This window comes from Pyrgilauda ruficollis, unplaced genomic scaffold (assembly GCF_017590135.1).
Source record: "Pyrgilauda ruficollis isolate IOZ18807 unplaced genomic scaffold, ASM1759013v1 scaffold161, whole genome shotgun sequence".
NCBI lineage: Eukaryota > Metazoa > Chordata > Aves > Passeriformes > Passeridae > Pyrgilauda > Pyrgilauda ruficollis.
In genome coordinates this window covers 1102713-1116047 of record NW_024514876.1, presented here as the reverse complement: position 1 = coordinate 1116047, position 13335 = coordinate 1102713, and the positions used below count along the sequence as shown (strand labels likewise).

The window sequence follows — 13335 nt, the reverse complement described above, 5'->3', positions numbered from 1 at the left end:
TTCTCTGGAAATTGCTTGGCCTTTTCCTCTCCTGCAGGATGATTCTGGACATCAGTGTTGTCCTTTAGTCACAGAAATTTCCCAACAAAGCCCCTGATCGCTTGACAATAATTTTTGTGCCAGCACTCAGCAGCACAGAAAGGAAAGTAGCTTGTTTTTTGGTGTTTTTTAAGACAATTGATTTTAAAACAAAGCAGCAGGAAGGGAAGTTTCAGTTCCTGCACATGAGGAGCTTCAGGGGCTCAGCAGTGACAAATGCCTGGGCTGGCTCTGCAGCTGCCCTGCACGTGGAGCCAGAAGGCTCCTTATCTGTTCAGACCTGAATAAGGTTTGTACAACAAGCTGGGGCAGTGGCAGGTGCTGATTGAACATCAACACTTGAGTCTCTGCTGGTTTAGTACCAATACTCTGCTCTGCAGAACTGGGGTCTAAGTGAAAGTGAAAAAGATTACTTTCATTTTGGGCAGGTCAGTGGCTGCCACAGCTGGGCTTGAAAGCTGCAGATTTCTGCTAAATCTGAATTTGTGTGAAATTGTGCTCATTTCAACCAGAGGCTGTGAGGGCTCCCACGTGTGGGATGAGCACAGAGCCAGGGATATTCTGCCTGGTTTTAGGGCTTGGGGAAGGGGCAGGATGGGCTGGGCTCTGTGAGGAGGAGGGCTGGGAACACGACCCTCACTGGACTGTGCTGCTGTCATTGAGTGCAGCAGGATGCTGCTTATCTGGTTGTTTTTCCTTATATCTCTACTGCATGTTGTCTCCTTCTTGGTGCCAAAAGGTTGCTCAGAGCTGATCCTGCCACCTTCTAATCCATAAAAAGTCCTGGTCAGACTCTTTGATTCACTTGCTTTGAGGTCATGAAGCTGCTTGGGGTGACACCAACAAAGGGCAGGTGACGTCTCAGCTGCCTCAGTTTCCCCAGATCCCTCTTACAGTGGCCCAGGGATGGATAAAACCCCACTGTGGGATGGATAAAATCCTCCCCACAGCTCCCCACTGTGCCCCTGGGGGAGGTGGCCCCAGGCCAGGCAGCGCTGCCAACGAGGACAGTTGGCTGTACTCCCCTGAGATGTGACACCTCCACCCCCAGAACAGGAGTTTGGGGTTTTTTTTCCCTACAAAAGAAGCCTTGAGGAGGAAGCCATGGCCTGCTCTCAGCTGTTCTGACTGGTGCAGTGTGCCCCCACCCTTCCCCATCACCCACGGGCATTATTTTTAGGGTTTGTTTACCTCACTGGGCTCCAGCTCATTCTTTTTTAGGGTGACAAGGACTTCCCTCACGCAGCTGCCCAGGTGGCACGTGAGAAACCACAGCCCTGCCTGGAGAACTTTCCCCTTCTCTAATGAGGGCCAGGTTTTTTATTGGCTTTTTAAAGAAGATTTGGAGCCGTGGAAGGAAATAGGCAGCTCTTGCTGGTGAAAGGTACTAAAATAGATTAAATCCACCCAAGCAATACACTCTTCTTTTTTGGTAACACGTTCTGTGTGACTTGGCTGCAGTATTTGTGGCCCAAGTTGTGATTTTGTGTTGTTGCTTGGTGGGTTAAGTTTTACTGGTTTAAGTTAGGGCTTCAAGGTAGTGTCTGCTTTCTTAATCAAGAAAGTTCCTGAACATAAAGAGTTTGGCCCACAGTCACCTCAGAGGAGCAGGGGAATGGTTAAAATGCTGAGGACCTCTGCAGATCCCCAGTTCTTGCTCCAAAACCGCTCAACCTTGTGCACAAAGGAGCTCTTGGGCAGCTGAGCACCTCTGTGGTGAGACCCAGTGTTTATTTAAGGATCCCTGGGTTTGAGGTTCTGCATCTAAAGCTGTGTTGTGCTGCTGTTGAGATGCTTCTTGAGACTCCGGGCCAGATGCTGAAACTCACCTTGTCCTTTCTCTTTTGGGAGAAAACGTGAGACTTTCAGCACTCAGTGAAAGCAGAAATGAGCCTTAGCCCTGGCACTTGGTGTCAGGCTTCTGTCTCCTCATGTTCTTTGAGCTTCTTCCTCTTTGATTCCTTGATTCTTTGTAATTTGTGGTTACAATTACAAGGCACTTTTTGTGAAGGATATGGGTCCCCCCTCGCTCCCCCCTGTGTGCTTTGAGGCACAGATTAACCGGGGAGGCCAGGCAGGAGCACTGTGGTCATTGTTTTACTTGCAATTCCTACTCTCACCCTGGATGTGGCTGGGGGTTATTGTGCCCAGAGCTGCTGCCTCTCTCCTGAGCAATTCCCACAGGAATGTGGTGGTTTATTACCGTATTTTAATTAAATGTGAACAATAAAATGCTACAGCTCAAAGAATTTTCACTTAAAGGTTGGTGAGTGGCCATTAGGTACATGCAGCTGTGGAGCAGCATCAAGACACATGGGTTAATAGTTAAAATAAAATCTCCTTAATGTGCTGCTGACTTGTTTCTTTTATAATCCATCTGCTGACTTGTTTCTTTTAGAGTCCATCAGCAGATGAAGTAAACCAACATTTTTCTGTTTCGTTTATTTTCCACGCTCTCTTTCCTGCAGGGCAGCACTGGGATGAAGCTGAGCTGATCAAACAGCTCCTTACAGGACAGGAGGATTGACAAGGACTGGACAAGGATGGAGAAAATGCAATGGAAAACCAGAAGCATTTTGTTTAAATCGTTATAATTTATTTTTCTCAAGTAGCAAAATACAGTCAGTTTTCAGATATCAGTGGGGAACCTCAGGTTGGGATCTTAGGCCAACGTTAACATGACTCATCTAAATGAGATGCAAATTTGTTCTGTCCGTTAAATTTAACCAGGGAAAGCCAGGCACTCTGACATCACCCCTGCCTCACTGAGGCACAGCTGCACTGTCCCAGAGGGTGCCTCTGCATCTCATTTCTGATGTGTGTGATCCCATTTGGAATTCATCTGCTCTGTAAGGACCTGAAGACTTCTTCATTTGGAGGGGAATGGCTTTTGTCTACAGGACACAAGTGCAGCTCCCTGTGCTGGTGGAGCAGTTTCCTGGCTGGAATAAGGTGAATAAAGGTTCTGCATGAAAAGGCTCCATGGAAGCAGAGTGTTCTCGGGGTACATTCATGAACAAGTTGAACTTTGTCTGTGTAAAGCAGCTTTACATATTGAATATACATTAACAATATATTGTTACTGATGAGGGGAACTGCAAATACCCTGTGCTGGGGGTGTCCCTGGCTCTGGCCAAGATCATGACAGCTGTGTCTTGCCCAAATAAGGATGAGAAAGAAACCAAGGGCAAATAGCTGTTCAGTGTCTGTTGTCACCCCCTGTTTCATGTGACAGACAAGCAGCACTTCTGTACAGTTACCTGGGCACTGTAAATGAAAATTTGTTCAACAGTTGAGCACAGATAGGTAACACAAAGAATCCTCTCTTCCCAAATCCCAGCCCCTGACAAAAATCCCATATACCAGAGGTAAATGGTTTATGGAGAATTTATTTAGATTTGGTGGCAGCCAGGTAAATTCCTGGCAGTGCTGTCTCAGACCCAGCCAGTGAATTCTGTCTTGGGAGTTTAACCCTCAACTCTCTAAAGCAATGCTCTCCAACCCATGAACCTGAGAGTTCTCTGTGTCACTCCTGATGGATCCATGTGTTGAAAAAAAGGATAAATGTCTGTTTAGTGAGTGTTTTGCTGCTCGTGGCTCTGTGTGTTCAGGGGAACATGGACAGGTCTCCCCTGGCAGCTCCGGGAGCAGCTCCAGGCTGAGACCTCTCTCCACTGGCGATGGCTCTGGGAGAGCTGGGTGCTGTGGGATCTGAGCACAGGACAAGGACAGGGACAGGAGCACAGGACAAGGACAGGGACAGCTGCCAGGACAAGGACAGGGACAGCTGCACAGGCTGTGCAGCAGCTCCTCCCAGCTGGTGTTCAGCTGTCCCACGTCAGCGGTTCCCAGAGCATTCATCTGTCATCAGGAATCTTCGCTCTTCCTGTAAAAGCACCCACTGGAATTACAGTCTGGGCTCCTCCAAGGTCTGATTTTCCATGACAATAGTCTGCTGTTCAGCTGCTGTGCCTGGCAGAGGTGGGACAGTGCTCAGATCAAACCTCAGTGAGCCGTGTCTTTGTTGGTGCCGACAGCACCGATGCAAAACACGCCCCAGTAGCTTATGAGTGAAATACAGATCTGACTTCAAAGGCAGCTGAAGTCCTGCTAGAAGGGCTGGGAAGAGAGGAGAAAACCCACATTCATATTTATCTCAAGGTCAGCAGGTGATAGCCCAGAAACAGGATACAGGCAGAAGTAAAGTAGAATTTGTACTTTTCCTGACAGAGCTATGAGTGGCTACAATGTTATAAAAAGTAATTGAAATTACAGCTAGAATTTGTATGGATTTTGCATTAGCTGTGGTCGTGTCTCACATTTCATGGGGGAAGGCAGAGCCGTTGTGTGCTCAGATGCTCCACAGCTGGGGTTGTGTGTTGGATCCAGCCCGAGGCTGCGGGTGCGGGTTGGCTCGGACTGACTCAGTGCAAGGGCATTTCTGTGGGGTTGCAGAGCTGTTGTCTTGTTAAAAGCAACGTCCAAAGCAAGGGTGATGCTCCCGGACAGTTCTGCTGCACCAACGTCTGTTTTCTCTTGGTACTTGTCGTTTTTAGGGTAAATGTTCTGTTTTGAGCGTTTCTCATTTTGACAGGGAAAGACTAAGCTGAAGGTGAAATGACAGGAGGAATTGTAGACTCACCACCTCTCCCTTGCTTTGCTGTTAGTGACAGCTCTGTTGTAAAGTCTCTCCACCCATGGATTGGCCAGCAGCCCTTGCTGCTTGAAATAGGAGGAGGCTTCTGGATTTCCCCCTCGACTTCTCTGCAGTGTAGCAGTTCTTGCCAGGAGTTCAGACTGGAGAAATTGTCCAAAACCATTTCAGCTCCGCCGAGGCGTGCCTGGAGCTCGGCTCACGGGGAGAAGGTGGTGGTTGTCTCTGTCTCCATGGCGAAGGAGGTCCTCTTGCTGTCGCGGCAGGAGGTGAGCTGCCAGAGGCGCTCCTGGCTCAGGCAGCCCAGCTCCTTCAGCAGCTTGAAGAGGTCGGTGCGGAATTTGACGCCGATGAAGGCGTAGAGGAACGGGTTGAGGCAGCATCGGAAGCAGGCCAGGGTGTAGGTCACGTCATCTGCCACGTCCAGCTTCTTGCTCTCCTCACATGAGCTGGTCTGGTTGAAGACTGAGATGGTCTTGGCCAGCATGACTCCGTTGTAGGGCAGCTGGAAGACGACAAAGACGATGACCACGGCGATGATGACCTTGATGGCTTTGTTCTTCTCAAAGTTGCGGGCCTGGAGTAACGTTTTGATGATGATGAGGTAGCAGAAAGACATGACCAGCAGGGGAATTAAGAAGCCAAACACCATTTGGGACACTTTGATGCTGGTGTTGAAGGTCTGCAAGTCATTAGCAATGATGGAACACCGGGGATTGCTCTCTGAGTTGTTCACACCACTGTGAACCAGCTCAGGGATGGAGAGGATGAAGGCCAGGAGCCAGATGAGGCCGCAGGTCACCTTGCTGATGAATATCATGCGGGGACGCAGGCGATGGGCTGAGGCTGCCTGGACGATGGCGAAGTACCTGTCGATGCTGATGGACAGGAGGAGCAGCATCCCGCTGAAGAAACTCATTTTGCAGATGCAGTAGACAGCTTTGCAGGCCAAGCTCCCAAAAAGCCAGTGCGTGGCCGCGCTCGTGGCCCAGAAGGGAAGGGTCAGCAGGAAGAGGATGTCTGCCACAGCCAGGTTCAGCAAGTAGATGTCTGTCATGGTCTTCAGCCTCTTGAAGTAGATGTAGGTGAGCACGACCAGCCCATTCCCCAGCAGCCCCATGAGGCAGATGATGCTGTACATGGCCGGGAGGAAGGCAGCACGGAAGTTTCGGACCTCCTCCTTCTCACACAGGGACTCGAACATGCTGTAGTCAATGGTGCTGTTGGAGTCGTAGTAATCAGTGACATTGTCCCCGGCACAGAACTAGAAGAGGAAAGAGAAGAAGAGGGTGTTGGGACAAGGACCGTGTTGCCTGTGTGGCTGTGCAAGGAAAGGAGCCTGGAGAGAAGTCCCAGGGAGTTCCCAAGTTCTGTCTCATGCCAGCATCACAAACAGAGCTGACACAACCTTGTGGCTGAAAGTGTTTCCTATAAATATGTGAGGTTTGGGGCTTTTTTGGGGGGCTCCAAGTGGGAATTCCACCAGAAACGTTTCGTGCTCAGCCAAAGTAACATCTGCAAGCCCTCAGATGTGTGGCAGCTTTCCAGAGTGACCCACCTCCAGCTGCGTGTGCACAGCCAGCTGTCAGATAAAATGTGAGAAATAAAACATCCTTGAGCTAAATGAAAAACCAACGAAGGTGCTGGTGAGACCGTGAGGAAGTGCAGTGACTGCAGCAGGAAGCTGTTTCCGTGTCGGGCCGGCATCTCATTCAGGCCCCTGATTTCAGTTCTGATTATTCTTGTTTCATCTTCCTACACTGCCATAACCCGCGGGGCAGACAGAGCCTGCGGTACCTGTGCCCTGCTTTTTGTCACTTATTAATCTCCAGAACCTTCTCCCCATCGCACAGACATGAAAGGTTTCCCCTGGATACCCCCACCCTTTAACAGAGAGCATCTCGGTGCTCTCCATCTCAGCAGGTTTGGCTTTCACCACATCCTGCTGGGTTGCCAGCAGTGAAAGGGAAAAGCAGGGGCTGCTTGGCTCTGTCCCAGGTGGCCCCACGGGCTGGGGGTGGCCACTGCAGCCGAGGGACCTCGGGCACCAGGACCAGCCCCTGGTTTGGGAGCAGGTCATGGCACAGCTCCGTGCTTGGGGCCCTCCTTGCTGGGCCAGGGCACTCTGAGCACCAGGCAGGGGAAGAACTGAACTCTTCCTCCTCGGGTGCATCCCTCTCCAGCTCTGGGCTTGGTCAGAGCCCAGCACCTTGACCAGGAATTTGCAGGGAGCAGGAACTGGCTGCTCCCTGCCATCAAGGTGGTGCACTCCTGTCTGTCCTGGGAATGCTCATTTTGGGGCTAAGAGTGGACTCACACAGCCCAGGCCATCTGAAAATCACTCTGTTTTTCACCACTTTTCTCTGCTTGGTTTTGTTTCTCTTGTTTGTTTTCTTCTGTAGCTGGGCTCTGCTCTCACCTCCCACCTCCCACAGCTGGATCCTGGGGTGAGCAGCTGAGTCCCCACACATTTCTGGGACTGTGGGTGGCTGCCCTGAGTTTTTGAGATCTCCCTTTACCCACAACACAAAGCAGCTGGATTTCAACAATGTTGTCAAAAACATCTCACCTGAAAAACGAACGGCAGGCTGAAAACAAGGGTGACCTTTAGCTGCTTGCCTAGGGAAGAAGGAGATGTAGAGTTAGTGGCTGAGTGGGGGTTTCCACACGGTTCTTACTTTGAAAAAGTAGTGGGTAATGCTGTCCATGGCACTGTGAACCCTGCAGAAGCCTCACCACTGAGGAAACCAGAACCTGGGAAAGATGCCAGGGAGATAACCCAGGGTCATGGGCGTTACTGTCAGAGCACTGCTGGAGTCTCAGCAGTCCGGCCCCTCTGGCTCACGGATCCATGGAACACCTTGGGTTGGGAGGGGTCTCTAAAGGTCATTCAGTCCAACCCCTGCAGTGAGCAGGGATGTCTTCACCCAGACCAGGCTGCCCAGGACCCCGTGCAGTGAAGGCTGAGAGCTGAGGACTCTAAACTCAGGCACTGTGCGCTCATTTTGATTTTATTTTGATTTTATCCATTACTTTTCCCTGCAGGAAGCCAGCAGCTTTTTCTCTGGTGTCTGAGCAGGGAGGGTGCAGCTCAATCCGTGTGAAAATCCCCAGCTGTGAGGGCCATAAATCTGGCCCAGCTGTGCCCGTGTGGTGCCTGGGCTGTGGAGAGGCGAGCTCAGCTCCCCGTGGGACAGACAGAACTGGAACTGGCTGAAATTTATTGCTTGTGTCTAAATGTCAAGAGTTGGCTTCTGCTGCCTTGGGATGTGAAAATATAGGATGCTGACAGCTGGGAGGAAAAACTGAATTTAGAGCCAGGTATGGTGAGAGAGCAATCTCAGCAGAGCAGCTCTTCCTGCTGTGGTTAGCAGGGCAGGGGCCAGGGAAAGCTTTCTCCTCACTGGTTTTACAGCTCGTACCAGCATCTACCTCAGGCAGCTGCCACTGAAAGTTGTTCAGCTGGAAGGTGGCAGTGAGACAGCCCTGAGCTCCACTCTGGTGTGAGGAGGAGATGTGTCCCTCCCTGAGGGGTGCCTTGGCCAGGATGTCCCTGGGTGGTCCCTGCAGCCCCTCACTCCCTGTGGGTTTTCCGCTCCGGGGGTGCTCAGCAAGGGGATACCTTTGGTTTTCAGCTGCCTGCTCCTCCTAGAACTCTGCCTGGTTGTTCATGAATGTGCTTAGTGTCTGCTGGACTCAGCTATGCTTGGTTTCAGTTTTGTGCCAGGCTCCTGCTCGTGTTGTGCTGCACCAGGATGATGAACTTCTACCACAGCAACTGCACCAAGTCCCTGTGTTAAGTCACGTGCAACAGCTTCACTAATATCAGAGAGAGTCACCTGTGAGTGGGGATGTTTTTAGTACCTGAGGGTGATGTGTGGGTCAGAGAGATCCTCAGCCTGGGAAATTCATAGTGCTCATCCCCAGGCCTGTGTGAGTGCCTCCCCTGAGGTCTCCTAGATGCTCTGTCTCACCTTCCCCCCTTATTTTCATCTCTGATGCTCATGCAGCTGTGTGCTCAGTTGTGTTCATCCTCCCTTTACCTTCTCCCAACCCTCCTGGGGGTGTCTGAGGGGTTCCCATGGGACCCCTTAGTGCAGGTGACTCAGGAATGGAGGAGTGCAAGGCAGGGACTGAGGGTGAAGTGAAGCTTCTGGCTGTTCTGTTCAACCAGTGACTTTCCCTCTGATCAGACCCAGACTGCAGGAAGAGGTTTGGTGTCTGCTGTGGTGTCACCTCTTCAAACTGCTGCCCCTCGTTTTGTATATGATACAGGAAATACACTAAAAGTCCCAAGGACTGGGACCCACTAGGTGGCTTTAAGCCAGCTGTAACTCCCTTCCTGCCTGGGATACAAAGTCCCTAACTCTGCAAACACCACAGCAGCCTTCATCCTTCTGCTGCACCTTCTAAATATCCTGGTTTCCCTGGGACTCCTGGGGCTGGTGCTCCTGGCTGCCTGGGGATGGGTGATGAGTACCTGTGCTGGAAACTCAGCCCCACCAGGAAAATACCCCTGTGGCTGCTGGATAAGAGGCAGAGAAGAACCACCCTCATTCCATGGAGGAAAAGCACCCATGTAAACCAGACTCCACCACCTCTCTGTGGCTTGGATTGCAAGCTCCAGGTCCAGCCCTGATTTCACCTGACCAGCCCCAGCCCCAGCCCTGGTGAGGGCTCCTTTGCTCTGTTCTGTTTTCTTATCACCCTGTGACGGTCTAGAAAAACAGGACTGAGAACGTGACTCAACCAACTCCTGAAACAGTTCAGCCCATATCATTCCTTTGAAGATCATCAGAGGTTTCTTTTTTCTCCCCCTTCTCAGTTGCTGTTTCAACTGTCTTAAATGTCAAATGACTTTTCAATATGAAGAAAGCCCGTGCTGTTTCTGCCCCTCTTCTGTGCCCCCACCTCAGATTACACATTTGCAAAAGCACAACCAGAGAGGCCCTGATGCCTCCTGCTCCCTCTGTGCCAGTTTGAGCACGTTTGTGTCACTGGTTCCAGTCAGACTGGACAGGACTTGCATGTCCCCAACTTGTCTTGTGGTCTGGGCCAGTGGGCAGAAGCAATTATAATGACACGAGCCTTGCTCTGCAGTTTATCAGGCAGTTTAGGTACATTTCTTTACTTTTTCTTTCCTTTTTACACCTCCTGGCAGTTGGCTGCTGTGGGTATTTCCTTAAAGTTTTTAAAAGTTTTGTTCCTCAAAATATTGAGGGAAAAAAACCAAAAAACAAAAAAACCCACCCTCTCAAAAGTCCCTGCAGCCAGTTGAACTAGAAACCTCATTTATAAAAATACACCAAAACCCCACCACAGCAGATGAGTCAGCCTGGCCCTACAGCCCCGTGGCAGCCCCGGTGTGTCTCAGCCTGGGACGTGCTGGTTTGAGGCTATTCCTGTCCTGGAGGACCTGGAAACAGCTGGAAAGGGGAATTCCTCCACGGGAGTGAAGGAAGGAAGGGGTCTGTTCATGACAGGGCATGGGAACCCCTCAGTTTTACAATCTTCCTCCACAGAGTAAGCCCAAGGTGGGATTCATCCCTTGACAGATGTTGAGCTGTTCAGGATCCCTCAATAGCAAAGAGAAAGAAACAAGTGTTTTTAAGCCCCAGTTTGGGTACCTGGGGTGGGCACCTGGGGCAGAAGGGGGGTGACTTTGGACAGGCAGATCCCTCCCAGCTCATCTGGATCTCCCTCAGCACCAGCTGCTAAATGTGAGCAAGGTAAGAGCAGCTGCAGGGGCAGAGAATCCCACCAGGTGCGCCCAAAAAGGCCTCTGACAGTGCAAGAATTTGGTGTCAGGACATCTGCCTGGAAGAGGAGAGAGACACAGCCCTGAGGGTGATTAATCACATCACACAAATGGCCAGGGCAGCTCCTGAGGGTCTGGCTGCTGCTGAAGCAGAGGGAGGCACGAGAGCAAAGCAGGAGCTGGGAATGCTTTAGGGATGAGATGCAGGAGAGCAAAGCAGGAGCTGGGAATGCTCTAGGGATGAGATGCAGGAGAGCAAAGCAGGAGCTGGGAATGCTCTAGGGATGAGATGCAGGAGAGCAAAGCAGGAGCTGGGAATGCTTTAGGGAGCACTGGCAAAGCTGAGCAAACCTGCTCTGGCCAAACCCTCGTGGTGGGTGAATGTTTTTTGGCCACCTGGGATTGCAAAGCCAAAGTTCTGGCCTCAGCACACGTGCAGGCAGTGATTAACGTGCTCTCTGTATGTTATACATGTACCAGCTCCCTGTGCCCCTTCTCCAGCAGCACAGGAGGCTTTTGGGGAAAGAACCAGATATTTCTGAGAAAAGTTAATCATACTTAAGTGATCTAATGACTATTGGCAGTTACCAGCCTGCTCTGCCCCCTTCCCCTCCTCATAACTGGCAGAGGAAAGACACTCTCATCTCAGGAGTGAGTGGAGCCAGTGAAACCCAGTCATGCTCTTATTTCGTGTGTTCACTGATCTATCACAGAAGAAAGTTAATAATTATCGACCTTCACTCCTTTCAGGAAACTGTGAATCAAAAGATGAGATAAGCAGAGAGAAGCAAATAAAAAATTTCCTGCAGAAGTGAGCCAGGTGTGTTTTAAAGAAAGCACCACGGTGGTGTGTCTTCCAGGAAAATGAAATATTCCTCTGAAATACAATAGTAGAACAAAAAAAAACCCCAAAGCAGGAACATTATCATAATCTGTCACGTCCTCATTAACTCCTTATTTTCCCTGTCCTGATTAACCTTTCCCAGGAGCTAAGTTCAGCTGCCCCCAGACACTGAACCCCGTGGAACAAGCAGCCCACAAAGCACCCAGAGGATGATGCAGAAGCCAAAAGTTTAAATGAGAGGAATGATGTGTGATGGGCAGGTCCACTTTGGTGTTTGTTTGGATGCAGGGATTCCAAAATCCAGGAATTTCCTAAGCCATTGATTGCCAGAGGCTCTGAGGAGAAAGAAAACTCCCTCAACTCATACACTGCTCCTGCCTGGAGGGTCCTGAGGGACCTGCCCCCTCTTTTCCCTGCATCCCCATCTCTGGAGCATCCTGCATCCCTGGAGCATCCTCAGAGCTTCCTTTATTCCCCAGAACTTCTTTCATCCATCCCCCTGACCATCTCCAGAGCCTCCTGCATCTCCAATGCATCCTGCTTCCTCCAGTGTTCCTGCAGATGTTTTAAAATAGAAATGACTCGCAAAAGACTGGATGGACTACGTGGAGCATCTCAGCTCTTCTTCTCCCATTTCCTCAATTGATTCACTGAATTAAAATGTTGCTAGGGAGAGTGTTCTCTCTCTCTCTCTCTCTCTTTTTAAAATTAAGAACACAGAAGAAAAGGTGTGAATTATGCAAGATTCCATTTGCTTCAGAACAAAAAGGCCCCTTAAAATTGCCTCCCAACCTCTTTTTGGTATTTGTTTCTGAAGTGATTTGAGGTTTTCGAGCTTCTAAAACAGAACTGTGTTTTTTTTTTTTAATAGTAAAAATGAGGAAGATGAAAGTCTTTAATGTTGTTTGAATACTCTAATAGAAGTGCTCCACTCCTGTGTCACAGGACAGGGACTGGGCATCATTAATAAAGATGAAGACACAGCCCAAGCTGCAGCCCAGGTACTCACCCCCATCCATGGTGTGGTTCCAGCAGGATCCGGTCACAGAGGTAACGAGAGCATCACCCACTCCAGCTCTGCCTCCCCAGCTCCTGCCAGGGACCCTCCTCGGGGAACTCTGCTTTTATACTTCCTGCACCCCTGTGAGGAGCTCACAGGCACCCTGATGTCACTGGCATTCAGTAGACCCTCCTCCTCCTCCTCCTCCTCCTTCTCATGTGTTCAGAGCTGTGCTGAACTCTCGGGGTGCTCAGGTGCTGCCTCGGGGTGTTCTGCACACCCAGAGCTGTCACTGACACCTGGGGAAGTGAAGAGGGCTCTGATTTTGGACTGACACGTGAGGAATGGTCTGTGGTGAAGGAAACAGGGGAAGGAGGCTCTTTCTTACCTCCCCACTCCAGCAAATCCTGCTTCCTCTGTGGAGCCCTCAGTGCCAGAGGAAACAGAGCATCCCATCCCATCCCATCCCATCCCATCCCATCCCATCCCATCCCATCCCATCCCATCCCCCAGACCTGTTTTGGGAAAGGTGTTCAGGATGAAAATCTCAGTGCACAGAACTGCCCATGACCCATAGCCCATTGTCCTTCTCCCTCCCTACGCTGTCAGCAGCTCGGTGACTTCTCCCCTTTCTCTTTCTGGGTATTTTTGTCTTCCCCAAAAGGCCCTGCACTTTGTCAGTGTCATGCCTTCCCCCAAGGCAAAGCAGTGGCTTTTGTTTGGTGGATGTCAGGGCTTTGCTCTTGGAACAGACCTCTCAGATAGAGGGGTTGTTTCTCAGACAGAAATGTCTCCAGCTCCTCACAAACTCTCTTTTTTCCTGAGCCAGGCTCCTCTAGAAGTGATGCCTTTGGCATCTTTTCCTCTCTGTCTTACCCTATGTCAGTGCTGTTACTGCAGCCAGGTGGAAAAATAGGGCACCACAGGATGGAATCCCAGCTCAAATTAAATATAGCTGAAGCTGGGGGTAGTTTTGAGGTTCCTGTGAGTTGTCTTAGGTCCTTTTTGAAGACTCAGATCCAGTTTCAGACCCTCCCTCA

At 50.5% G+C, this 13335-nt stretch overlaps 1 protein-coding gene across 1 annotated transcript; it reads right to left on the bottom strand.

Annotated features, from left to right (window-relative positions):
* Positions 1-4892: 4892 nt before the first annotated feature.
* Positions 4893-12384, bottom strand: CCR7 (C-C motif chemokine receptor 7). Its single transcript, XM_041462905.1, has 3 exons — positions 12305-12384; positions 7263-7312; positions 4893-5957 (listed from the first exon to the last, which is right to left on the bottom strand). The coding sequence occupies exons 1-3, from the start codon at positions 12312-12314 to the stop codon at positions 4893-4895; spliced, it is 1125 nt and encodes a 374-aa protein (XP_041318839.1). The 5' UTR covers positions 12315-12384.
* Between the last annotated feature and the right edge of the window lie 951 nt (positions 12385-13335).

Excerpts from the sequence above, each read along its gene's own strand:
- CCR7 (XM_041462905.1), bottom strand. Across the intron at positions 5,958-7,262 it reads GCCTGCCGTTCGTTTTTCAG|TTCTGTGCCGGGGACAATGT; the intron begins GTGAGATGTTTT and ends TTCCTCTTCTAG.